This window comes from Mytilus galloprovincialis, chromosome 7 (assembly GCF_965363235.1).
Source record: "Mytilus galloprovincialis chromosome 7, xbMytGall1.hap1.1, whole genome shotgun sequence".
Classification (NCBI taxonomy): Eukaryota; Metazoa; Mollusca; class Bivalvia; order Mytilida; family Mytilidae; genus Mytilus; species Mytilus galloprovincialis.
Window position 1 is genome coordinate 696,708 of NC_134844.1, and position 27,007 is coordinate 723,714.

At 30.9% G+C, this 27,007-nt stretch overlaps 1 protein-coding gene and 1 long non-coding RNA gene across 2 annotated transcripts in view; one reads left to right on the forward strand and one right to left on the reverse strand.

Annotated features, from left to right (window-relative positions):
• Positions 1 to 27,007, forward strand: part of LOC143082084 (DNA topoisomerase 3-beta-1-like) — a 77,906-nt gene that overhangs the window by 18,657 nt on the left and 32,242 nt on the right. Inside the window, exons 2-4 of the mRNA XM_076257629.1 lie at positions 143 to 220; positions 407 to 520; positions 1,842 to 2,009. Coding sequence (XP_076113744.1) covers positions 143 to 220; positions 407 to 520; positions 1,842 to 2,009 — 360 coding nt within the window. The remainder of the gene's footprint in view (positions 1 to 142; positions 221 to 406; positions 521 to 1,841; positions 2,010 to 27,007) is intronic.
• On the reverse strand, positions 21,137 to 26,127 carry LOC143082083 (uncharacterized). The gene is made up of 2 exons (XR_012980269.1): positions 26,045 to 26,127; positions 21,137 to 21,641 (listed from the first exon to the last, which is right to left on the reverse strand). It is a non-coding gene; the product is annotated as an uncharacterized LOC143082083 (long non-coding RNA).

The window sequence follows — 27,007 nt, forward strand, 5'->3', positions numbered from 1 at the left end:
ATGACAGACATTTCGTCTGCAACCATTGCTGAAGTTATAGAAGTAAAATTTAAAATTGTGCATCAAATTATCCTCTTAAGTTGGTTTAACATTATCAGGAAATGAACTTTTAAATATGTTAAATGTTTAATGTAAATTTCAGAGTGAGTTGTTTACTGGACCAACACACAAAAAAGAAGCAACAGAAAAGTTAAGAATGCCAACTTTTCTATCAAAAGAGGTAAGGCAATCAGTGTAGAAATGTAACTTGTAACCAGTAAGGCAATCAAATTGAATGTAGAAATAAATTACATTTTTTTGTATCATAAAAGAAGTAAGGCTATCATTGTAGAAATAAATTACATTGTATCATTTTATCTAAAGAAGTAGGTAAAGATAACACCATAAGGATTTACTTTCTTTACAGGGCAGAGGTGTAGATTTCCTAGTGTTATGGTTAGATTGTGACAAGGAAGGAGAAAACATTTGTTTTGAAGTTATGGAATGTGTAGAGCAAAGTATGAACCGGGGAATTGGACAGGTCAGTATCTAATTCTACAATATATGAACCAGGGAATTGGACAGGTCATTATCTAATTCTACAAAGTATGAACCGGGGAAATGGACAGGTCAGTATCTAATGATCTCTAATTCTACAAAGTATGAACCGGGGAATTGGACTGGTCAGTATCTAATACTACAAAGTATGAACTGGGGAATCGGACTGGTCAGTATTTAATTCTACGAAGTATGAACCAGGAATTGGAAAAGTCAGTATCTAATTCTAAGACATGCAGTTCTAACTTTGAATCTTTTCTTATGAATTTCTAGGTTATTGTTTTGCCTTCAAGTAGTACTTACATAAAACAATGACCATGATGAAATGAAAAGAGACTTTGTAATGCAGTATAGATATCTGGGTGATTGTTTATTTAATGTACTAAGTGTATATATATGTTATTCTAATGCTATTTGGATGTAACCATTTTTTTCATTGGCTAAAAGTTGCCGTCAAATCCACAGTTGACCAGGCGTAACTAAGGAGGGACCCGCCATTTTGAATTGATTGAATCAACAAATGTTCATTTACTACTATATAATCAAAAATAAAACAACACCTACCTCGAATTCGCCGTTTTAATGTAATTTTATCCGAATTTGAAGCGTACAGGTAATGTAATAACCTCCAGTTTGTAATTTTTCATTTGTATGACGTCACGTTTAGCCATGACGTCTTTTTGCCAAAATCATTCATGAAGTTTCGCGGATTTTTTTCTATTTGTCAAATTTAGACATTTTTTCAAGTTTTATTGTATTTTTTCTTTTTGTTAACATTAGAATTGGAATAACAGTACTGTAGTTGAAAGAGTTGCCACCGTCAATTTTGATTTGACAGTCGCAAATCTCCGTTTTACTGTCTGTGCTATGCGCCGCCAGTAAAACTGCATTTGTGACCGTCAAATCAACAATGGACGGTGACAACTCTTTAACTACAGTACTGTTATTCCTTAAATAGTTTAGTTCCTTCTACAACTGTAACTATCAAACAGCAGCGTTTTGTCAGAAACTTAATTATTGGCAACTTTCCAATTATATATTGATGTATGCAATATTGACATTGGGAAGAACAAGGCAAATATTTATGAATCAGCTGAAAATGCACATAGCACAAAATGAAAAACTTTTTTCGCCTTGTTGCATAGAATTCTGCAGTTAGTTGTTTTAAATTTACATAGTGGAATTGTATTCTTAGTACAAAATATGAAGATATCTCCAATGTCTGTTTTCTTTTAAGAAGTATAGTATACTAGAGCTTTTGATGAATTCTTTTAAAAATTTTAAACCAATCTGTTTTATTTCAGACAGTTTACAGGGCAAAGTTCAGTGCTATTACAGACAAAGATATAAAAGGTGCCATGAATCGACTTGGTGAACCAAATAAAAATGAAGCTTTATCAGTTGATGCCAGACAGGAACTAGATTTAAGAATTGGATGTGCCTTTACCAGATATCAAACTAAATTCTTTCAGGTAAAGTACAAACAACATTCCAATATAATGTAGTCAATAGTTATATTTAGTGTGAGGATATGTTCCAATATAATGTAGTCAATAGTTATATTTTGTGTGAGGATATGTTCCAATATAATGTAGTCAAAAGTTATATTTTGTGTGAGGATATGTTCCAATATAATGTAGTCAATAGTTATATTTTGTGTGAGGATATGTTCCAATATAATGTAGTCAAAAGTTATATTTTGTGTGAGGATATGTTCCAATATAATGTAGTCAATAGTTATATTTTGTGTGAGGATATGTTCCAATATAATGTAGTCAAAAGTTATATTTTGTGTGAGGATATGTTCCAATATAATGTAGTCAATAGTTATATTTTGTGTGAGGATATTGTATTGTTCTCCCATCTGTTTAATCCATGAGATTTAAATAGTAGACAACTCATGAAAGTATCTGTAATAACACATGCAGGTTATTTTCTGTAATAACCCTATAGAGTTATATCCCTGACTGTCTGTTTAATCCATAATGAGATTACCACTGCAGATTTTATGAAGATATTAGTTTAATCCATAATGAGATTTAAAGAGTAGACAACTCATGAAAGTATCCGTAATAACACATGCAGGTTATTTTCTGAAATAACCCTATAGAGTTATATCACTGACTGTCTGTTTAATCCATAATGAGATTTAAAGAGTAGACAACTCATGAAAGTATTCGTAATAACACATGCAGGTTATTTTCTGAAATAACCCTATAGAGTTATATCGCTGACTGTCTGTTTAATCCATAATGAGATTTAAAGAGTAGACAACTCATGAAAGTATCTGTAATAACACATGCAGGTTATTTTCTTTAATAACCCTATAGAGTTATATCCCTGACTGTCTGTTTAATCCATAATGAGATTTAAAGAGTAGACAACTCATGAAAGTATCTGTAATAACACATGCAGGTTATTTTCTGTAATAACCCTATAGAGTTATATCCCTGACTGTCTGTTTAATCCATAATGAGATTACCACTGCAGATTTTATGAAGATATTAGTTTTTATACGACCGTCAAAATTTTAACGGGACATATTATGGTATACAAATGTCCGGTGTCTGTCTGTCCAGCGTAAACATGTCGCACCGTAACTTGAGAACGACTTATCCAAATTTCATGAAACTTAATATGGTTGTTTCTTATGATGGTCAAATGATCTGTATACTTTTTGGTGAAAATAAAATTAAAACTTTTTGAGTTACTGCACTTTGTAACTAAAACAGGGGGGTGTTATTTTCACATGTCGCACTGTATCTCAAAAATGATTTTTGATTATTGCTTAAAACTTTACACACTTCTTAGTTATATTAATCCTAAGATCTGTATACTTTTTGGTGATGATTCAAAATTTCATTTTTGAGTGATTGAGTATTTTGTAAAAAGGGGGAGGGTTTTTTTTACATGTCGGGCCGTATCTCTTAAATGACTTATGGTTATTGCTTTAAACTTTACACACTTCTTTGTTATATCAATCTTAAGATCTGTATACTTTTTGGTGATGATTAAAAAATTCATTTTTGAGTTATTGAGTATTTTGTAGAACAGGGGGAGGGTTTTTTTGTCGAGCCTGCAACTTTTGTTGCAGAAAGCTCGACATAGGGATAGTGATCCGGCGGCGGCTACGGCGGCGGCGTTAGCTCACACTACACGAAAAGGCAGATTTACAACAATTTGGGCAATCATGTAAATGTTTGACAAATGTAACTACTTTTCTGCCAGATATATTTGCGGACCTACTAATGTATATGTAAATGTATTATTCCTTTGGCATTATTTTGGACATTCTCAAAGATATGCTAAAGATAATTATTTTATTTCCATATCTTTATTCATATTCTAAAGATATGTAAAGATAGGCCTTATATTTGCATGCCCTTTCCATGATAGGAGATGTATGCAAAGTTTAAAATTTACATAAATGTTTTACAGAGGTGTGGGCAGTTTTGAGAGACCGCGGTTTATAAAACATTTACAACCAATGTAAATGCTGTCAAATGTTTATGTTATATTTGCAAACGTTTTTCGATATCGTTCATGCTTGTAAAGAAATGTATTTTATTTACTAATACTTTAAAGTATTATAGTTATTTTGATAAATATCGATATTTGCAACATATCTTTACAGACGTATGCAAAGTTTTGAGAGACCGCGGTTTATAAAACATTTACAACCAATGTAAATGCTGTCAAATGTTCGTGTTATATTTGCAAACGTTTTTCGATATCGTTCATGCATGTAAAGAAATGTATTTTATTTACTAATACTTTCCAGTATTATAGTTATTTTGATAAATATCGATATTTGCAACATATCTTTACAGACGTATGCAAAGTTTTGAGAGACCGCGGTTTATAAAACATTTACAACCAATGTAAATGCTATCAACTGTTTGTGTTATATTTGAAAACGTTTGTCGATATCGTTTATGTATGTAAAGGAGTGCATTTTATTTACTTATACTTCCATTATCATAAATATTTTGATAAATATCGATATTTGCAACATATCTTTACAGACGTATGCAAAGTTTTGAGAGACCGAGGTTTATAAAACATTTACAGCCAAAGTAAATGCTGTCAAATGTTCGTGTTATATTTGCAAACATTTGTCGATATAGTTTATGTATGTAAAGACATGTATTTTATTTACTAATACTTTCCACTATCATAGTTACTTTAATAAATATTAATATTTGCAACATAAGAAAATACAGGGTATAGAAATTTCTCAAGTTGAACATAAACTATCTCAGTTTGCAGATGACACTTCTCTGATTTTAGATGGAAGTGAAGAATCTATGGAAGAAGCTTTATTAGAGCTAGATTGGTATGCAAAACTTTCTGGACTAAGGATAAATTTTACAAAAACTCAAGTAGTATGGATAGGAAGTAAAAAATACAGTAGAGAAATGTTATGTCAGAACAGAGATTTATCATGGGGGTCAACTTCTTTTAAGCTGTTAGGGATAAACTTTGATATTGATCTTGATAAAATTTTAAACTTAAATTATACTGATAGGTATCATCAGATAAAAAATTTGATAAATACATGGTCTAAAAGAAACTTAACAGTTATTGGTAAAATATCTGTGGTTAAAACTCTTATTCTTCCAATACTTAATCATCTCTTTTTAACATTACCAAACCCAAATGCTGAGATGATTAAGAAAATTAATGATGCTATTTATTATTTTTTATGGAACTCACCAGTTCATAGAGTTAAAAAAGAAGTGTTACACATGGATTATAAGAATGGTGGTTTAAAGATGATAAATATTCATCTATTTATGATAGCTTTAAAATGTACATGGATAAGAAAATTGTTTAGTTCTAACTGTAAATGGTCAACTATTTTATTTACAAATATGGATAAAGAAAAATTGTTTAAACTAGGAAATAGTTACACAACAAATACTATTTCAAATGTCAAAAATAAATTTTGGATTGATGTATTTAAAGCATGGCAATATTTTGCAGATAAAGAAATAAATTCTACATGGGAATATTTTCTTGCTAGTCCATTATGGATGAATAAGAATATAAATATCAACAATAAACATGTATTTTATAGAAGTTGGTATAATAAAGGTATTGTTTTTGTAAATGATGTGATTAGTAATAGTGGAAAGTTTCTCTCATATGGGGAAATAAAAGACAAATTTGATATTTCTGGGAATATAATGATGTATAATAGTATCATTTCAGCATTAAATAAGACAAAGAAGCTGTATTCAAGGGGAGATAATAAGCTCACAGAACCTTTTATTCCCTCTTTTGTTCAAACCATTTTAAAAAGGAAAAAGGGAACTAAAGATATATATTGGATGTTAATACCTAAAGTAGTTCCTAATGGGGAGAAAAAGTGGAATCAAATTTTGGAACTTAATGAATTGGAATGGAGAGAAATTTTCAAACTTCCTTTTGCAGTTACTAATAACACAAAATTACAATGGTTACAGTTTAGAGTAAATCATAGAATATTAGCTACAAACAAATTTTTGTGTAAAATTAATGTCATAAATAGCCAGCTATGTAATTTTTGTAAGGAAGAAATAGAAACTATAGAACATGTACTATGGAATTGTGAAAATGTCCAGAATTTATTAGAAGAAATAGATATATGGTTTTTATCTAATGGTATAAGTATTTCATTCACCAAAAAGAATTTTTTGTTTGGTGATGTCTCACATGTATACAAGGGTGAAATTTCAAACCTGATTTTTCTGTGTCTTAAACAATATATTTATAATACAAGATATTTCCAGAAAGTTTTATCAATTCATGCTGTGAAGAAAGTACTAAAAGATCTATATAATCTAGAGAAGTGGATAGCAGTAAGAAACAATAAACTTGAGAGTTTTAATAAATTGTGGATTCTATTTACTCATTTGTTTCAATTGTAATTAAAGTCCTATTATAATTCATATGTGAAAAAAATGATAGAATGTTAATTTTTGAACTATCAAAAAAGCTACATCAAATATTCATCAGAAAATTATATTTATTTTTATTTTATTTTTTTTTTCTGTATTAATTTTTTCTTTTTTTTTCTTTATTTTAAATTTTGATTAATTTAAATTGATTAATTTAACCTCAAATTTTCCATTCTTAAAAAAACGAAAAAATCTTGAATATCTGTATGTTTGTTAAAATGATTATTCTAATATGATGAATTCATGTATTTGTGGTCCTTATTTTTGAACTTTTATTATGTTATTTTTTATTGCAAATGAAAAATGTTGTATTATATTGTAACTACAGCTGATATATTTTTTTTGTAAAATGAACTAACAAATACTAACACATATATATTTACATGATCTATTGCTAACATTAACGAGGCCGGGATAAGGTACCGGTATTCGATGTTTTCATTACTAACAAATGTACAGATTTCAATAAAAAAAATGAAAATTAAAAAAAAAAAAAAAAAAAAAAAAAAAAAAAAAAAAAAAAATATTTGCAACATATCTTTATAGACGTATGCAAAGTTTTGAGAGACCGCGGTTTATAAAACATTTACAACCAAAGTAAATGCTGACAAATATTTGGTTATTTTTGCAAACATTTGTCGGATGTATTTATGTACGTAAAGAAATGCATGTTATTTACTTCATAGTTAGTATATGAAACATTGATACTGTTAAGTTGTCTTCACACAGGTATAGCTTTGCGAGACTGCAGTTTATATCTCGCATGCACAACAAACGTAAATGAGGGTCATGATTAGAGCTAAAAGAAGAAAAAAAAACCAATTTACTCCCAAACAAGAAGGTGTCCTCAGTACACGAATGCCCCACTCGCACTATCATTTTCCATGTTCAGTGGACCGTGAAATTGGGGTAAAAACTCTAATTTGGCATTAAAATTAGAAAGATCATATCATAGGGAACATGTGTACTAAGTTTGAAGTCGATTGGACTTCAACTTCCTCAAAAACTACCTTGACCAAAAACTTTAACCTGGAGCGGGACAGACGGACGGACGGACGGACGAACGGACGCACAGACCAGAAAACATAATGCCCCTCTACTATCGTAGGTGGGGCATAAAAAATAGATAAAAAGGGTCTAATATATATACAGAATAGAAAATAATCATGACAATGGGCATAAAATATAAAAGAAATAGAGAAATATGATCTAAATTATCATAGAATACAGATATGAAAGACCCCATCCAGACTCTAGTAAATGCTGTAAGATGTGTCGATAATTTCGCATTTACGGAAAAAATAAATCCATATATTGTATTGTACTTTTTGCAGAAAAGTTCACGTATTGATGGTTTCAGAGAGTCACACCGAGCGAATATTTGAATTGAAGTAGATATTGTTCTTCCCGATTCAAAACAGAACTGCTTAAAGATATAATTAATGATATTAAAAAATGGCAAGGTGCTTTATATATGTCGGACCGATGATATTTTTTTCTATTTGAATAAATAAGGAAATCTCCAAAGCTTTACTCCAGACCCATGGAACTTTTTTTTATCAGTAATGGGATTTTTTTTTTTTTTTTTTTTAAGATCTTGCTTGCATAACAAAACACTGCTTTAAAATGTTCATAATTATTTCAATATAACTTGAGCCAAGGCGTGTGTTTTGCATGATCCTATAAATTGAAAATACACGAGTATGCACATACATGTATTTTATCAGAATGTTGTCAGAATGTTTATGTTTATGTTTACAATTGAAAATGTCTAATAATACAATGAAGAAAGAGATGACGAGGATGGAAGTTTTTAACGACCTCGACTGGCTATACTGCGAAGAAAGAGCATGAATTAACTATCCCTTAATAGGTGGTAAATGTGTCACTTGTATGTAAATGAAGGGATTTTCGTGACTGTGAAATGGTTCATCTTTTAACACTACAGGGTACTTTGAAATGTGTTAATTACCAAAATGTGTTTATTACCAAAATTGATCAAATACAATGTAACGCTAATTGTGTATAATAAAATCCAGACGTTGTAAACAGATTATACCAATTACGCAAGTCAAGAGTTGCCAGATAAAGACATCCTTAAATTAGCAGTTTTTATTCGTGAAAACGTGTTAATACTTTGAAAAACGCAGATAATTTAAAGTTTATATGCTAGAAAATTAAAAGAGAAATAAAGACAGTTACTGTAACATTGTATCTAAAAATATGTTGAAATTATATTCAGTGAAACTGTTTTTAAACAATTATCTTTTGTATAATATATAAAAAAAAAAAACCAACATTCTCGTTTCCCCGCTTCTCATACATGTAGCAGATATAATAGATTCGATGATAGATTCGATACAAAGCAGGTAGTTTAATTTTTAAAACAGGTACATAATCTCTGTATTTCGTGTTTTAACAAAAATAAAAAAGACCAGCATTAATGAAAAAAACAACTACATCAATTTCAATAACCTTCCTGTTCCTGTATCAGTTTTATTCTGAAGATATATATAGTAGTATTCAATCAATTCAAAATTTTAATAAAATATCTTGGTGCCCTTTGGTTTCCCGATCTCGACTGTATCCTATTTAAAGGTATAATGATATAAAAAAAATCCCAGTACATGTATTTGTTCTAATCGAAGGTTCAAAATTTTAAAAATATTTCTTAGCAATAGCATTTCATTTCAAATCAAAATAATGTTGTTGCTGATTGATGTAAAGTTAATTGTCAATATTGAACTCTACCTCCATTTTCTCACCAGTTACAACATATTAAAATTTGAAAACCTTTGGATGAAATGTTCATAAGTCACAGTGGCGTAGCTTCCATTGAGGCAATGAGGCAACTGCCTCACTAGTTTTTTTTGACCAAAAAAAAATTAAAAAATATGAAATATTTTCATGTACTTGACACTTAGTTTTATTTCAAATAAGAAAATACTAGATCATCGTCTTTTTCTGTGAAGCTTTTTTACGGAAACATACATTGTCGCCCGTCATTGGTATTATAAATTTGTAAAAAGTTCCAAAATTGGAAATCATAGACAAATATCTTATTAAAAAAAGAAAGAGTCACTGCAGAATCCACGGATAATATGGATCCGGGTAAATTAATATAATAGTTCTTTAGTATCATGACAGCATTATATCCGATTTATTGTGTATAGATCGTAGATCTTTAAATTGTGTATGACACAGGCGCGGATTCAGATGGAAGAAAAAATGGGGGAGGGTCGGACCCGGCATACGCCCCCTAAACATGCACTTTTCTCTTTTTTTAGCATATACTTGTCATTGTTTCGCCCCCCTAGTATTTAAACCTGGATCCACCCCTGTGACATACTAATGTGTGTTCCCAATAAAAAAAAGAGAGAAAGTCCGCGGTCGGAGACATATCGGTAGAAATATTTACACTCCCTTTTTGTTTTTAAAGTCGGTAACTACGTGTACAAATAACATAAGCTCTGTAGGGCTATTTTAAACCGACACACAAACATGAGACAAATATACAAACAGTACAATATTAAAAATTAATAACATGTATGTCTGTCTGTCCGTCCTTTATAACACTTTGATAGGCAATATTTCATTTTCTTACGGAAAGACGGTCGTATCAGACGTTCATGATGAGCAACAAAAAAACTGTCAACGATTAACTTGCATGAACTTATTTTACAATCTGACTTTTTTTTTTGCAGTTATATCCATAATATTTAGTACTTGTCATCCCAAAAGACAGTGTTGTATCAAGACTAACTTTCCTCATATAGATATGTTGCGATATGGCGATATGGCATTAGGTTGTGATCACAAATCATACATTTAAATCCAGGAAAATGCGTTTCAGGCCCTCAAACACCCCAAAAAAAATTTCGCCTCGATCCGCTCGGCTCAAATTTGTTCGCGTCGCTTCGCTCGGCGAATTGCCTCACTATATATAAGACCCAAGCTACGCCCCTGCAGTCATCGCACGGAAACGACTGGAGCAGTCCGCCTGCTCGTCCGCAGTACAACAATAAATCAATAACGGGACTGGAAATCCGGTAATAAAAATTGCAAGTCATCAATAAATGTAAAATAAATCCGGTTTACTGTCACATTCTGACATCCTCATGTTTATGTCGTATACTTGTAAACTGGTGTTTGTCTTTGAGTCGCTTTTTGTTTTTACTCAATGCAATAAGCAGTTAGTCGGCACTGATTTTTGAAACTTGTCAGCAACAAGGCTGATATATACCTGATATATAAGTTTAATAAAAATCTGGCAAGAATTGTACACGTTAGAGAGCTAACAAGACCGGACGGAAGGACGGACGCCCGATATTTCAATGTCCACATCAACGCGTCACGCGGGGGACTAATCTTAAAATCATTTTTAATTAAGATTCATATTAATTTGCACTTTGGTCTTCGGAGATTGGTGTGCTTTTGGTGTTTTGAGTTGGATATGATATACATGCCTGGTACAGCTGGTAAAAAACACACCTTTTTCACAAAGTGGGGAGACAAAACGACTCACATGCGATTAGCAACGGTGCCTTTTTGTGGGGGGGGGGGCATATTGGTCACATGGGCTTCGGGAAAAGCACGAGAGTATTCACAGTCTTATAAGGAGTTTTTCTAACAAGTATACAAGTATTTATGTAAATTAAAAGGGTTGCTATTTATTTATTTGCAAAAATGGAAATGTGGGATAAACACAGCAACCGGCCAATTAACGACAATCAAAACCAAAGACATATAGATAACACGTGACTAATGCAGAATGGACAAGTATTTTTCTACTGCTAATCTCTTACGGTAGTTTTAGTAAAGATTTGTTGGTTTCTTGAATATGAAAGTTAATAATTATAAAAAAAGAAGATGTGGTATTAATAACTATAGGTCACCGTACGGCCCTTCAACAATGAGCAAAGCCCATACCGCATAGTCAGCTATAAAAGGCCCCGAAATAAGTATATTTAGTATACCAAGTATTAAATCTATCAAATTATAACATCACATGTTCACAACAATAGTAAGATTCAAGCTATAACAGCAACATAGTTTATTCTCCTAGTACGTATTGGTTAGTCTTGAAAAAACTCAAATCATTATGACATAAGGAGATGTGATATGATTGCCAATTAAACAACTTTTCATCAAAGTCAAAATTAAATGACGTACATGTAAGTTTGCTATATTTGATATCTTCCAATTACCATCCACTATGAACTGCTTATACAAAAAGACATTTTGTCACCAAATGATTTATAATAATTTATAAAATAGAACATCATTATATATGCTAATATAAATTGTGTGCTCTTGGCTAAATACTGGGATCATATTGTTTTACCAGTGTCCTTTCGACAGTCCCGCACTTGGTATACTAGTATAAGATTATACGGCTGATTTCGTAGGATTATGTACAGTTTTAAGCTTAAACTTTTAAATGATTTACCTGGTGTTAGTACATACACTAACGATTCGCATCTTGTCAATGTTTTTTTTTTATGATAGGTTGCTTAATTTGGCATTTTTAAATATATTGCGCCGATATATTTTTTTTACCTATATTGAGGTGCATATATATTCTCGGGATCATTATTTCTTTAATAATTTTTCACGAACGACAGAATGTTGAAATATAAAACAACACGTTTAATAATTTATTGCGTCCGAAGCGCTTTTCTGGATTTGAACTTGGTGTATTTGAGTGAAATTTTGCATACAGTTTGCAAGGATGATGACATATGTGTTTCTATATATATAAACAAAAATAAGAGGATGTGGTATGATTGCCGATGATACAACTATTCACAAGAGACCAAATGACACTGACATTTACATCTATAGGTCACTGTACTGCCTTCAACAATGAGCAAAGCCATACCGCATAGTCGTCTATAAAAGGTCCCGAAATGACATATGTAAAACACTTCAAACGAGAAAACAAACGACCTAATGTATGTACAAAATAATGAACGAAAAACAAATATGTTACATAGCAACAAACTAAATCACAGACTACTTGACTCGGGACAGGAACATACAGAATGTGGTCAGGTTAAACTCGTTTAAAGGCGACAACCCTATCTCCCTCTAACCCGGGACATAAACTGGACCCCTAATGTGTTCCCTTATCGCCTTAACGGTGCTAAGCTTAAGATGGAATTGCGGACCAGTTTAACTTGGGACAGTGGTGTAACAGTACAACATGAGAATAATCTGTAGAAATCAGTTTAAAAAGGCTTAACTCATCAGATGGATACAAATAGAATACATCTTAAAAAAACAGAGTGGACGTGGAAGGGTACTTATACATCCCAACAACCAAAAGACTTTAAGTACAGAGTACTCGCAGTTACTGACAGCTAGTTGAAAGCTAATAACAACTAATACAAAAAGCATGCATCTTAGAGGCATTAATCCGGGATATTATGTTAGTTTTTAGTTTTCTCCGTATATAAGAACAAAGCCATCTATTGAAACATCTTTAAATAAAAAAAGAAAAGTTAAAACAAGGCATTTTCCCTGTGTAAATTTGTCGTAAAAATTGACGTTTTCTAATCAAATTTACGAAAAAACAAAAATGATGACCGCCATTTCTTTTAATACATATTCTAATGTAACTCGATTCAAAGAACAAGTGTGAAAAAAAATTTTGAAATCGGGAGATGTGCCATTCGGTGTCGTGTTATCTTGAAATATAAGTACATAGTTTTGGATTATGAAGAAAAATTGCCCACTTCGAGGGGAACACGAAACTGCACTGAAAATGAAAAAAAATCTGGAGCAAAATTAAACATACAAATCTAGGTTAGAAAAACACACTACTTTTAAAAAAGAAATAAAAAAAATTAACATCAAGAAATACAATCATAATAATTTAGTGAAATAAAAAAAGACGTAGATAACTAGAATGGCATCTTCTATGAGGGTGTGGATGGAGTTTACAGAATAGAGAATAATGGGCTAAAAAAATAAAGAATAGAAAAGAAAAGGATAGGCCAAAAATTTAAGAATAGAGAATAGTGGGCTTCTAGAATATAAAAAATAGAGAATAATGGGCAAAATTTATATAGAAAAGAGAAAAAATGGCGTAAATAATATTAAGAATTGAAGAACACCCACCTCCCTCCTTTTCCAGACCCTCTTTTATACTATGACTGTTAAAAGCAAAAAGCGCCGTATAATTTATAGGAGCAAATAGATTTGAAATATATTATTTTTTCTCATAATACTCTTTACCCTTCTCGGAACGATCGGTTAATTTTTGTTTGCTCTACTTAAATCGTCTTTGAATTCTCATAGCATATGATATTTGTCAACATTCTTGTTTTACTGAAAACTTTACAGAAAATTGTAAGAGTGTTCAGGAGCACCCCAATCTTTATCTTAGTAAATGAAAATAGAAACTGCAGGTTTTTTTTTCCAGCGCAAAACTGTTGTCCTAACAAGCAAGAACCTACTAAGTTTACGAAAGATAACAAGTAGATGCATCACAGGAAAGCAGTATTTCACATACCCCACCCCCAAAAAAATCAATAAAAAAAAAATCATTGTTGCTAGTAACTGGACTATGACCTGCGACCCCCAATGCTAGTCTTTACGGGTGCAGTACTAGTCCATAACTTATGTACAATCATGAAATGAGTGTGCGTCTCTTGCCAAAAGCAATTCGTTTTAACATTTCTTTTTACATTTGAGCCACCTGTGATTTTTTTTATTTTTGAAGCATTTTTTACAATGACTATTAATTTATAAACTAACCTCACATTTTGAATAGTTATTTGAATATATGGGCATTTGCATTGATAGATTCTGCCAGATTTGCACTTTGCATAATTAACTAATTACAAATTAATTTATTTAAAAAGGTCACGTTTGGTACCCAAAGAACTAAAACTTCAATAGATAAACCTTTAAATTGAAGTTCAACCTGCATAGGTATTACAACATCGTGAACGGAGGAGTTGTATGTAAAATAAAAGATGTCGTATGATAGCCAATGGGACGAATACTTTTATCCGCCAGGGACCAAAGGAATTGATATTAACAGCTTCTATCATGTTTCAATGTTATTTCAATTGAAATGTGTACAAAGACAATGTTAAATGCAATTATTACAACAACAAAAAACAAAAAAAACAAACTTATTTGATCATGATAGAAAATATAAACAGCTGCGCCATGAGCGCATGATACGCCCGTCACCTTTTCAAAGAATAAAGTTCAATAACTTCTCAATGTCATATCAGAAAATCATGAAAAACTAAAGGGAGGTTATCTTGATAGATATAAACCAGTCACCAAAGTTGTATGATAACTGCTCAAAGCATTGTCCGAAAACTCGAAAGTCCTCCCTTTTTTTATGAATAAAATCAAGTAACTCTGAAACTTAACATCTAAAATTTATAAAATTAAAAAGCGAGCTTACGTAAATAGATATAAACAATTAACCAAAGTTTTATAAAAACTGCTGAAAGCATTTTTGAGTGATTGTCCGAAAACTGGAAAATCACCCCCTTTTACATAAATAAAACCCCATAACTCGGAAACTTTAAATCTAAAATTTATAAAAAACGAAAGGGAGCTCACGTCAAAAGATATTAACAATAAACCAAAGTTTCATGCGAATTGGGTCATAAAATCTAAAATTTATAAAAATCGAAAGGGAGCTCATGTCAATAGATATAAAAAATTCACCAAAGTTTCGTGCAAATTGGTGAAAGTGTTCTAAGTTATTGTCCGAACACTGGAAAATCCCCCTTTTTTTCACAAATAAAACGCCAAAACTCGCAAACTTAAAATCTAAAATTTATAAAAAACGAAAGGGAGCTCACGTCAATAGATATTAACAATTCACCAAAGTTTCATGCGAATTGGGTCTAGCGTTTTTGAGTTATAGTGACGGACGGACGGACAGACGGACAACGGTATACCATAATACGTCCCATAAACAGGCGTATAAAAAAACGATTCCTGTCAAAGTACATATGAACGCTGTAAAATTTTAGGATAAAATAGGCGGTAAATGAGATTTCGAATGACTGATAGTTCTATAACTTGTTTTAAGTTTTGCGTATTTAAAACAACACAATCAAGTGATAACGGTAGCATTGTTTTAAGACAATTTATGAATCATAAAGAAATGATAATTATTTGTGCCTTATTATATTGATGGATATTGATACTAGCGGTTGTCTTCTATTGATCTTTTCGGACCAGATCTTTCTGTAAAAGGTGATAATTGTCACACTTAACTGCTGATAAACCCCGTCGATCGGAGGAAGGGCGACATCTCGTTGATGGAATGATATTATCTATCGATTTTGTTTGATTTCATTGGACCGACCGTGCAAGGGCTGTATAGCCAGTCAAGGTCGTTAAAAACTTCCATTTGTTGATTTCATTGGTAAATTGTGTGTCAATTATGACACGTGACTCACTGGTTCTTTGTTTGTAATTTTTAACTTTAACAAGAAAGTTTTTGCAGAGGACGCTTCATGAAGCACACGGAGTTCAACATCTCGTGACAGGACTTAACGGATAAGGAAAATATTCGTCAATAGATTTAACGTTTATATAGTTATGTGTGCAAACTAGCCGATTCTTTTAAAAAAAAAAGCATTCTCTCAAGATGTGTTTTGTGTCAAATATTATGTGGCAACTTTACTACAGATGAAGGAATATTTCTAGACTATTTCAGAAACTTGGACTTTTTATAAAAACTTGATAAATCGCTCGATAACCTTCCGAATGCTATCGATTTTAAATTTGTTACTATCTAGTATTGCTTTGGCTTAATTTGTATATGTGTATTATTTCTACCAGTAACAAGAGACATATATATATATATATATAGTATATATGTCTCTGCAGTAGCATATAATACATAATGTAGTGTATATGTCTCTTTTAAAAAAAGTAAATTCTATGTTTTATAAACAGAGTGAATTATGACTCGTGCAATTCCAGAAGTTTCAAAGAGATACTCAAAGGAAACGATCGTGTTATGCTACGCGAATGAACCATCATAACTTCTCGAGAGTAGAAGATTTTGATGGATAAAGAAATTCACGCAGTACATCAAGAGATCAAGAACCGATTTTGTAGACCCGATTTTTTTTTTATTAAAACGAAATTATTAAAATATATGTATAATAAATGATATTACCAATATGCCAAAACCAATCCCAAAGCAGCTATATTTGTCATATCATAGCTTAGTAAAGCTATGGCAATATTTGTCCATATAATCTGCACCTTTCAAATATATCAGCAAACTAAAAGAAAATATAACTATTTACCATACATTTCTAGCTGTCTTAAATATCTTTCTTTATAATATCTTTGCATACATATTCAAAGTTTCATATGCCCAATATATTTACACATACATTTCTAGCTGTCTGAAATATCTTTCTTTATCATTTCTTTGCATATGTATTCAAAGTTACATATGCCCAATATATTTACACATGTCATTGATATTATCATTTGGCCACATTTCTTAATTAAACAAATTGTCTGCAAATCTATGTATTTACCATACATTTAGGAATATGCTCAAAGGCTTTTGATATGTTCTGATTTGACATACATTTCAGCCGACTAGAAAGACTAACAAAAATATTCCTTTACAATACATTTGACAGGTCTCTGCAGATTAAAGGAAATGATGCTTTACACCCCTCTATAAAGTTCTCGTTTTCAATTGGTTTACATACCAGGCAAATGTAGATGCACCTTACACTTTATAACCCCTATAAAATTATTTGAATGATGATGCTTTGCTACCTAGACAAAGAAACACATTTGCGGATAAATTTACATCATAGAAAAATACATGACAAAGATTTCCATTTGCAGAGGTAAACAAATACATAAGTTTGCGAAAGTTTTGAGATGGTTATAAATATATGCAAATTCTAAACTTTAAAATGGTTTCATTAGGTGTTAATATATTTTATAAACCGCGGTCTCTCATAACCGCCCATAGGAGGGTATAGCACAAGAAATGTTGATATTTACTACATGTAAAGACAAGATAAACTAAATGCAGCGGTTTGTAAACATATGTAAATGCCGGTCTCTGAATACATTAACATAACATTTGCATACCTCTTCAAATCCGGGATTTCGTGTAGTGTCACTTCTTAAAAGCTTTATATTTTAGAAGGTGGAAGACCTGGATGCTTCATACTTTGTATATAGATGCTTCATGTTACGAAGTTTCCGTCAGTCACATGTCCAATGTCCTTGACCTCATTTTCATGGTTCAGTGACCACTTGAAAAAAAAGTTCAAATTTTTTGTAATGTTGAATTCTCCCTTATTATAAGTAATAGGATAACTATATTTGATATGTGCGTACCTTGCAAGGTCCTCGTGTCTGTCAGACAGTTTTCACTTGACCTCGACCTCATTTCATGGATCAGTGAACAAGGTTAAGTTTTGGTGGTCAAGTCCATATCTCAGATACTATAAGCAATAGGGCTAGTATATTCTGTGTATGGAAGGACTGTAAGGTGTACATGTCCAACTGGCAGGTGTCATCTGACCTTGACCTCATTTTCATGGTTCAGTGGTTATAGTTAAATTTTTGTGTTTTGGTCTGTTTTTCTCATACCATATGCAATAGGTCTACTATATTTGTTGTATGGAATGATTGTTAAGTGAACATGTCTAGCGGGCAGATGTCATGTGACCTTGACCTCATTTTCATGGTTCAGTGGTCAAAGTTAAGTTTTTGAGTTTTGGTCTTTTTATCTAATGCTATATGCCATAGGTCAACTATATTTGGTGTATGGAAATATTTTATTATACCCCCGCTTTAAAAAAGGGGGGGTATACTGTTTTACCTCTGTCTGTCCGTCAGTCCGTCCGTCAGTCCGTCCGTCAGTCAGTCCGTCCCATGAAACTTTCGTCACATTTTTCTCAGGAACTACAATACAAGGATTTCTGAAATTTGGTTTCAGGGTTTATCTAAGTCAGCTATACCGTGTGATGCGTTTTCAGATTGATCACTTGACAACTTCCTGTTTACCGAACACTTGTATGATTTTACACTTGATTGCCAAGTTGAAAATTTTCGTCACATTTTTCTCAGGAACTACAATACAAGGATTTCTGTAATTTGGTTTCAGGGTTTATCTAAGTCAGCTATACCGTGTGATGCATTTTCAGATTGATCACTTGACAACTTCCTGTTTACCGAACACTTGTACGATTTTACACATGATAGCCAAGTTGAAAATTTTCGTCACATTTTTCTCAGGAAATACAATACAAGGATTTCTGAAATTTTGTTTCAGGGTTTATCTAAGTCAGCTATACCCTGTGATGCGTTTTTAGATTGATCACTTGACAACTTCCTGTTTACCGAACACTTGTATGATTTTACACATGATAGCCAAGTTGAAAATTTTCGTCACATTTTTCTCAGGAACTACAATACAAGGATTTCTGTAATTTGGTTTCAGGGTTTATCTAAGTCAGCTATACCGTGTGATGCGTTTTCAGATTGATCACTTGACAACTTCCTGTTTACCGAACACTTGTACGATTTTACACATGATAGCCAAGTTGAAAATTTTCGTCACATTTTTCTCAGGAAATACAATACAAGGATTTCTGAAATTTTTTTTCAGGATTTATATAAGTCAGCTATACCGTGTGATGCGTTTTCAGATTCATCACTCGACAACTTCCTGTTTACCGAACACTTGCATATTTTTACACTATTAATATTATCCACTTGCGGCGGGGGTATCATCAGTGAGCAGTAGCTCGCAGTTTACTTGTGATTTTTAGATTGAAAGTGCTAAGCGGCCCAGTGGACACTACGGAGTTTTTCTGAGCTCTTACAAAATTTAGATTTTTGAATCATTAGTAACGATAATTTGTCAAATTTCTGAAAGAACAGTATTTAAAACTATTAGTAACCATTATATGGTACAATTACTTTGCTCTTTTGAGTCTTGGAATGACAAAATCATTGAATTTCGACAGTGCCAACTCAACTGTAAACAAAGAAAAAATGGCGGAAACATATTCAAAGGTAGTCCAAAATGGTAATAACAACGACATGAGTGTGAAACCAATTTTCTTATTGGAATCAGATATGTTTGGTCCAAAACCCTCTGACAAAGATTTCCTTTTGCATCACGAACTTTACAAAATAATTGGTCAACTCATACCCTCTTCCCATCTGAGAGCGCTTCAAAGAGTTCGAGGTATGTGGCGAGTCTACACACAGAGTAAAGACGATCGCAGCAAGCTTCTAATATCAGGAATTGTGGTAAGAGACCGTTTGGTGAATTTTTATTCACAAAACCCTAGATTCCAAGGTAGTGTAAACCCAGATCACGTTAAAATTCGAGTAAAAGACATTCCATGCTCGGCTGACGATGGTCAGATAACCTATTTCTTAGAGAATGCAGGGTGTAAAATACTAGTACACAGATACTTTAGGGAGCGCATACGAGTTGATGGCTTAATAACAAACTGCCTATCAGGAGACCGAATATTTTATTGTGAACCGATGGAACATCCTTTTCCAAGACAAGTAACAATAGGAAACTACAGAGCAACAATCTTACATAAAGGTCAGCCAACTAAAAACAGAGACGACATAGTTTGTAAAAAATGCCTCGAAAAGGGCCACTTCATCAGCAATTGTCCAAATGATTGGACATGTAATATATGTAAAAAATCTGGACACAAACAATCAGAATGTGAAGAGCCCTTTTCAGACAACAACAATGAACATAATGAAAACGAATCAACAAACACTGATGATGACAACACAGATTCAGAAACTGATGACAATAACAATGATGAGGCTGCACATGCTCAACAACATGAACCTGAAGTTGAACAAATGCAGGACATGCCTAACGAACAATCACAGGAAACGCTTACTCTTGATCTGAAGAAAACTCAAAACAAAAATTCACAAAAGGTACCTACTCATCAATCTCAACCTTCATTTCAATCAATCACCAATGAAGAGAATGACGAATATACAGGAGATGCAGCAACACCAAGTTCTAAAAAAGCTAAAAAAAAATCTGGTAAAAAGAAGACAACTTGTCAAAATGATTCGAAAGACGAAAAACAAAGTTCAATGCAACAATTTCTAGTTGAGAAACAAACCAGTGCAACCACTCCTGGAAATAAAGTCTCAAAAAGGTCTGCAACAACTCCTACAACAGACCTTTTCGATAGAGAGAATCAAACAACCAAACCAAAAACACAAAGTTAAAAAGGAGAAATAAACATGTATAAACAATTATGTAGCTAACTCCTTTTTTTTCTGTTGGTTTATCATCTCTATATACTTTTTTGCTTACAATGATTTGTTTGTATATATTTTTATTATTATTCATACATATATGTATGACAAGCATATTCCTAAAGGTAAACAACCACCTTGAAGACAATGCTTTTTATGTAAATTAAAAAAAAACAGTAAAAATACCAAAATATGTAGTGATGATTGTGATGGAATATTAGATTTCATACTTTCAAGAAGTAATGGAAAGAAGAGTAAAATAGAAAAGAACTAATGTTGTATGTTATAACATAATGTCAAAGAGTAATAGAAAAAAAAAATGTATTGGTTTGTGTTATCAACTGGATCATGCAAAGAATACAAACATAATTAAAGAATGTTCTTTAATAAACAGACCTATACACAATAAATATCTAATAATATTCCATAAATTTGCAATATCGATTCCTTTATGTATGTATTATCATACTAGAAAGAACAGTTTTCAAACAAAATATAACTTCCAACAGTTTTACTGGAGTAAGAATCTCAAAATTCCAATCTTATGCAGCTGGGAAAATAAATCCATGAACCAACCAGTAATCCAGCAACATTTAACTGCAGATCATAATTACATCTGGAAAAAAACACACTGTACATGTAAATTCGTTCGTATTAACTTTTGGCTTCAATATATTGCATCACTATACAAATACACGCACAGATATAGATACTGGGAAGGAATTCCTAGTCAAAATCCAGCAATAGTATTGCTCACACACGTATGTATTCTTGTAAAAGTCTTCAGCATCACTAAATCCAAGAGTTTTAGTCTTCTTGTGAAACAAGAAAATTTATCCTGTTACCAAATGGTGTCGAATATATCCGAAGTACCTACAAAAATAAAAACAAAATTGATACAATCAACTTCAACTAAAACAAAACATAGCAATATAAGTGCATTATTAGAACCAATAGAATTCAACAGAACAAAAACAATTAATAGAAATTACATGAGCAAACTATGGCTATTTATAGATGTGGGAAAATCCCTACACAAATTATTTAAAACATGTACACCTTTCCTGAAATGGTGTCCAATTTTTAGGATAGATAAAATATATATAAAAGATCATGTATTTATTATATGTATAGTTATTATTATCATGTTAAATATACTGTTGTTCTTAATGTATATATATATTTTCTTATACTATGCATGTTATTGTTGTTGTATACATGTATGTTTGTCAAATGTATTTAGTTTTAAAATACTCGCTTTAAGCTACAAAAAATATAAGAATAATGAATAAAACTTTACATATCTGTTCCTTAAATTGTCAAGGACTAGGCCAAAAAGAAAAAAGAAATAGGCTTTATACTTGGTTAAAATATAAAAAAACAGATATACTTTTTATCCAAGAAACTCATTTTGTTAAAGAAATAGAAAATAAAGTAAGTAATGAATATGACGCAGATATTTTTCACAGTTTTGGCACAACACAATCAAAAGGAGTAGCTATATTTATTAAAAAAACAATAAACCCAAAGATAATTGATACTTTTACTGATCAAGAAGGTCGCATAATTCTTGTAAATGTTGAAATAAACAACAACATATTTTCTTTAATAAATTTATATGCACCTAATGAGAAAAAAAAGCGAAACATCTTCTTTAAAAATGTAAATAAAATAATTGAAGAACATAGTCTCGGAATTTTAGTAGTAGGGGGAGATATGAATGAAACATTGAGTAGTACAGATAGAAAGAATAATAATAAAAAAAGAGAACAAAAAATTACAAATAGTTTGAAAACTTTAATAAAAACAAACAAACTAGAAGATATTTGGAGACAATTACATCCGAAACTATATCAATATACATGGAAACGTAAAAATAAAGACGATGAGGCAAGTAGAATAGATTATTTTCTAACGGGTAAGGAATTGAGAACTATGATAAAGTCTACAGATATAAGACCAGCCCTAATTTCTAGTACAGACCATCAGGCAATTTCATTGAAAATTAACATGTCCAATGATAATAAGGGTAAAGGGTTCTTTAAAATAAACAACAGCATACTAACTGACAAATCTTATAAAGATAAAATAGAAAAAGTTATAGACTATTTTATACTTAAAAGCAATTACACTGAAAATTTATCACAACTATGGGACCTGTTTAAAATTGAAGTAAGAGAATCAACGATACAGTTTTGCAAAAATAAATCTAGGCAAAGGAAAAATGAAATTCAAAATTTGGAAAAAAAACTTAAAACATTACAGAAAAGAAAGGATAATAATAAACCAAGTGAAGTAGAAAAGAACGAAATCAATTTATTAGAAAGTGAGATAGAATCTCTTTATAGTTATAAAGCAAAAGGTGCACAAATACGTTCAAGAATAAAATGGATAGAAGAAGGGGAAAAGAATTCTAAATTTTTTCTAGGATTAGAGAAAAGTAGACAAACAAGAAAAAATATAATAAATTTAAAAAACGATAAAGGGGAGATAATTACAAAACAATCAGAAATACTAAATTTAGAAAAGAAATATTATGAAAAGCTTTACACAAGCACTAAACCAGATAAAAATTTTATAAACACATATATTAAGGATACAAATATTAAACAATCATTAAGTAAAGAAGAAAGCAATTCTCTAAATGGACTTCTATCAACAGAAGAATGTACAAAATCAATTTTTCAAATGAAATTAAATAAATCCCCAGGCCTAGATGGACTCTCAGTAGAGTTTTATAGAGAATTTTGGGACAAATTAAAGAATTATGCAATTCAAAGCTTTAATTATTGCTATAAAAAAGGAATGTTATCTGAATCACAAAAAATAGGCCTAATTTCTCTAATATTTAAAAAAGGAGACCCCACTGAATTAGGTAATTACAGACCAATTACACTATTAAATGTTGATGTTAAAATTATTGCATATACATTAGCCCAAAGATTAAAACCTGTGATGTCAAAAATTATCCACAGTGACCAAAATGGATACATTAAAAACCGTTATATAGGTTTTAATATACGTCAGATACAAGACATTATAGATCATGCAGAAAAGTTAAAAATAGATGGAGCTATACTTTTTCTAGATTTTTCCAAAGCCTTTGATTCCCTAGAGTGGGAATTCATGTATCAATCACTAACAAAATTTGGTATAGAAAATTCTATGTTAAGATGGGTCAAAACCTTGTATGCAGATATCAAGGCATGTATTTCTAATAATGGATGGATTTCAAGCCCACTGAATATTTTTAGAGGAATTCGACAAGGATGTCCTTTAAGCGCCATTTTATTCGTCTTTGCAGTCGAAATATTAGCCTGTAGAATAAGAAACGACAATAATCTTAAGGGAATAAATATAAAGTTAGATGGAAAAACGCACAGCCTTATAATAAGCCAGTTAGCTGATGATACTACATTGTTTCTCTGCTCTAAAGATGAAATCTCAGTCATTTAATATAATTGAAGTATTTGGTTCTCTATCAGGACTTATTTTAAATCGAAGTAAAACTGAAGGATTAGGTTTCGGAAAATTAAAACATATTCAAGACAATTTTGAGAATATTAACTGGAGCAAAGAGACTGTTAAAAGCCTTGGCATTCACTTTGGATATAATAAATCTCAATGTATGAATTTAAACATAGAAAAACAACTTCAAAAATCTGAAAAAATTCTTAACTCATGGAAAAAAAGAAAGCTAACAATGATCGGAAAAGTAACTGTCGTGAAATCTCTAGTTATACCAAATATAACATATTTAGCTTCTGTAACTGATATCGACAAAGATTCACTATTTAAGTTTAAAAAAATGATTTATGAATTCATTTGGGACCATAAAAAAGAAAAAATTAAAAGAAAAACAATTAACATGAAAAAAACTGAGGGAGGACTTGGAATGATAGATATTGACAAGTTTATTGATGCAATAAAAATTAAATGGGTAAAAAGATTAATAGAAGGTGAACAGTCAAATTGGAAAATTATTCCCACATTATACTTTAATCAATATGGATCAAATTTTTTAATATTTCACATGAATCTGGATAATTTAAAATCAATAAATATCAAAAACAACAAAATCCCTAATTTTTACTTTGAAATACTTAAAACCTGGGTAAAATATGGCGGTGGTCAAACTAATAAACCAGAAAACTTTAGAACCATTAGACAACAAATTATATGGGGTAACAAATACATAAAGTTAAATGGGCACAGTTTAGTTTTTAATCATTGGATAAAAGACAACATAATCTATGTAAATGACATAATTGATGACAGAGGAAGAATATCAAAAGAAAAAATACTCAATAAGTTAAAATGTAAAAGAAATTGGATTGCAGAAATAATACAAATAAGAAAGAGCATACCAAATCATTGGAAAGATATATTACAAAAACAAAACTCATTAAAAACTATTGTTAATTGTAAAAAACAACTATGTTTAAAACAAGGCGCAATTATATATGATTTACAAAAAATTAATAATAAAGATATTTATGTCATCTTATCTAATGTAAATAAAGATATTCCTATAGGGTTTACAAAATGGCGGAAAGAACTAAATATAGATAAAATTCAACCAAAAATTAAATACACATTAAATTTTATCTTTAATTATTTAGAAGACAATAAATTAAAAATGGTTCGATGGAAATTATTACATTATATACTACCTGTAGGTACACATCTTTTCACATGGAAAATTAAAAACACCAATCTGTGTTCAGTGTGTGGGATACCAGATACTTATCAACACAATTTCATGGAATGTACTTATTTTAAAGTTTTTTGGAATAAAATTTGTATTTTATTAAATAAGCTTCTTTAAACAAGAATTTAAATACAGATATCATCTGATGGAGTATAGAAATAAAACAATAAGTAAGATGCTTAAAAATATTCAAAATTATATGTAATTGAAATGTATACAATTGTGTGGTGTGATAATCAATAGCTATGCTAGATTTTATATTGTACATGTATGTTGTAGTTGTTGGTTTTTCATTTTTTGTATGTAAAAACAAACCAAACAAGACACTTTATTTAATGTAATATATAAAACTAAAATGATTATAATTCAACACTGATTTGTTAAATTTACACCGAATATCATCAAGTAATATATTGTGTGTATGTTCACTTTGTTGGTATCAAATCACATGTTAAAATCCTTATTCTTTCTATTATATTTCCAGAAACATCTAATCTTTTTCACTTTAGATACATTTATTTTGTTTCTATGACAAAATCGTTAACGAATAGTAAATAACACTTACCAAACAAGTTTTATCTAATCCAAAAATTTATTTTCACAACAAACATGTGCTTCCTTTTGCACTAGCTTTCGGACAATGATTTGTACCTAATCCAGCACAAAAGGTCAAGTACAATTAACTGGGTCAAAGATGTAAACACGTTAATACTTTACTGAACTTTTTCCCTGGAAATTCAGTAACTAATTACAGGGATACTCGCTGTAATCCGAGTAAATTGTTAAAGCAGCAGATATATAATAAAAGATATTTACTTTGAAAAAAAAAAAAAAAAAGACATATAAACATGAACTGAAAACGAAATGTATGAAAAGTACTGGATTCAATAAATGTTTCTTATTAATACCACTATTTGATATTAATTAGTATTGTAATGTTTATTGTTATTAATAAATGTTTTATCAACATAGAAACAAAATAAATGTATCTAAAGTGAAAAAGATTAGATGTTTCTGGAAATATAATAGAAAGAATAAGGATTTTAACAAGAAATATTTTATGATCTTTATGTCAGTCGAGCAGGTTTTATTTAACCATGACCTCATTCTCATGGTTCATTGCACAGTGTTAAGTTTTTGTGTTTTGGTCTATTTTTCTTAAACTATAAGTAATGTGTCAACTATATATGTTGTATAGAAGCATTGTTAGCTGTACCTGTCTGCCTGGCATGGTTCATCTGACCTGGACCTCTTTTTCAAGGTTCATTGGTCTTTGTTTAGTTATCTTGGTTAATGTTAAGTTTATGTGACAGTTGTAATAAAGCTTAGCTTTATATTTAGGACTATCGACATAATATCAATGATTAGTATAGAAGGCGAGACATTTCAGCGTGTGCACTCTTGTTTTTACATATCGTGCCGTACCTCAAAAACAATTTATGATTATTGCTTTAAACTTTACACACTTCTTTGTTATATTAATCTAAAGATCTGTATACTTTTTGGTTTTGATTCAAAATTTTATTTT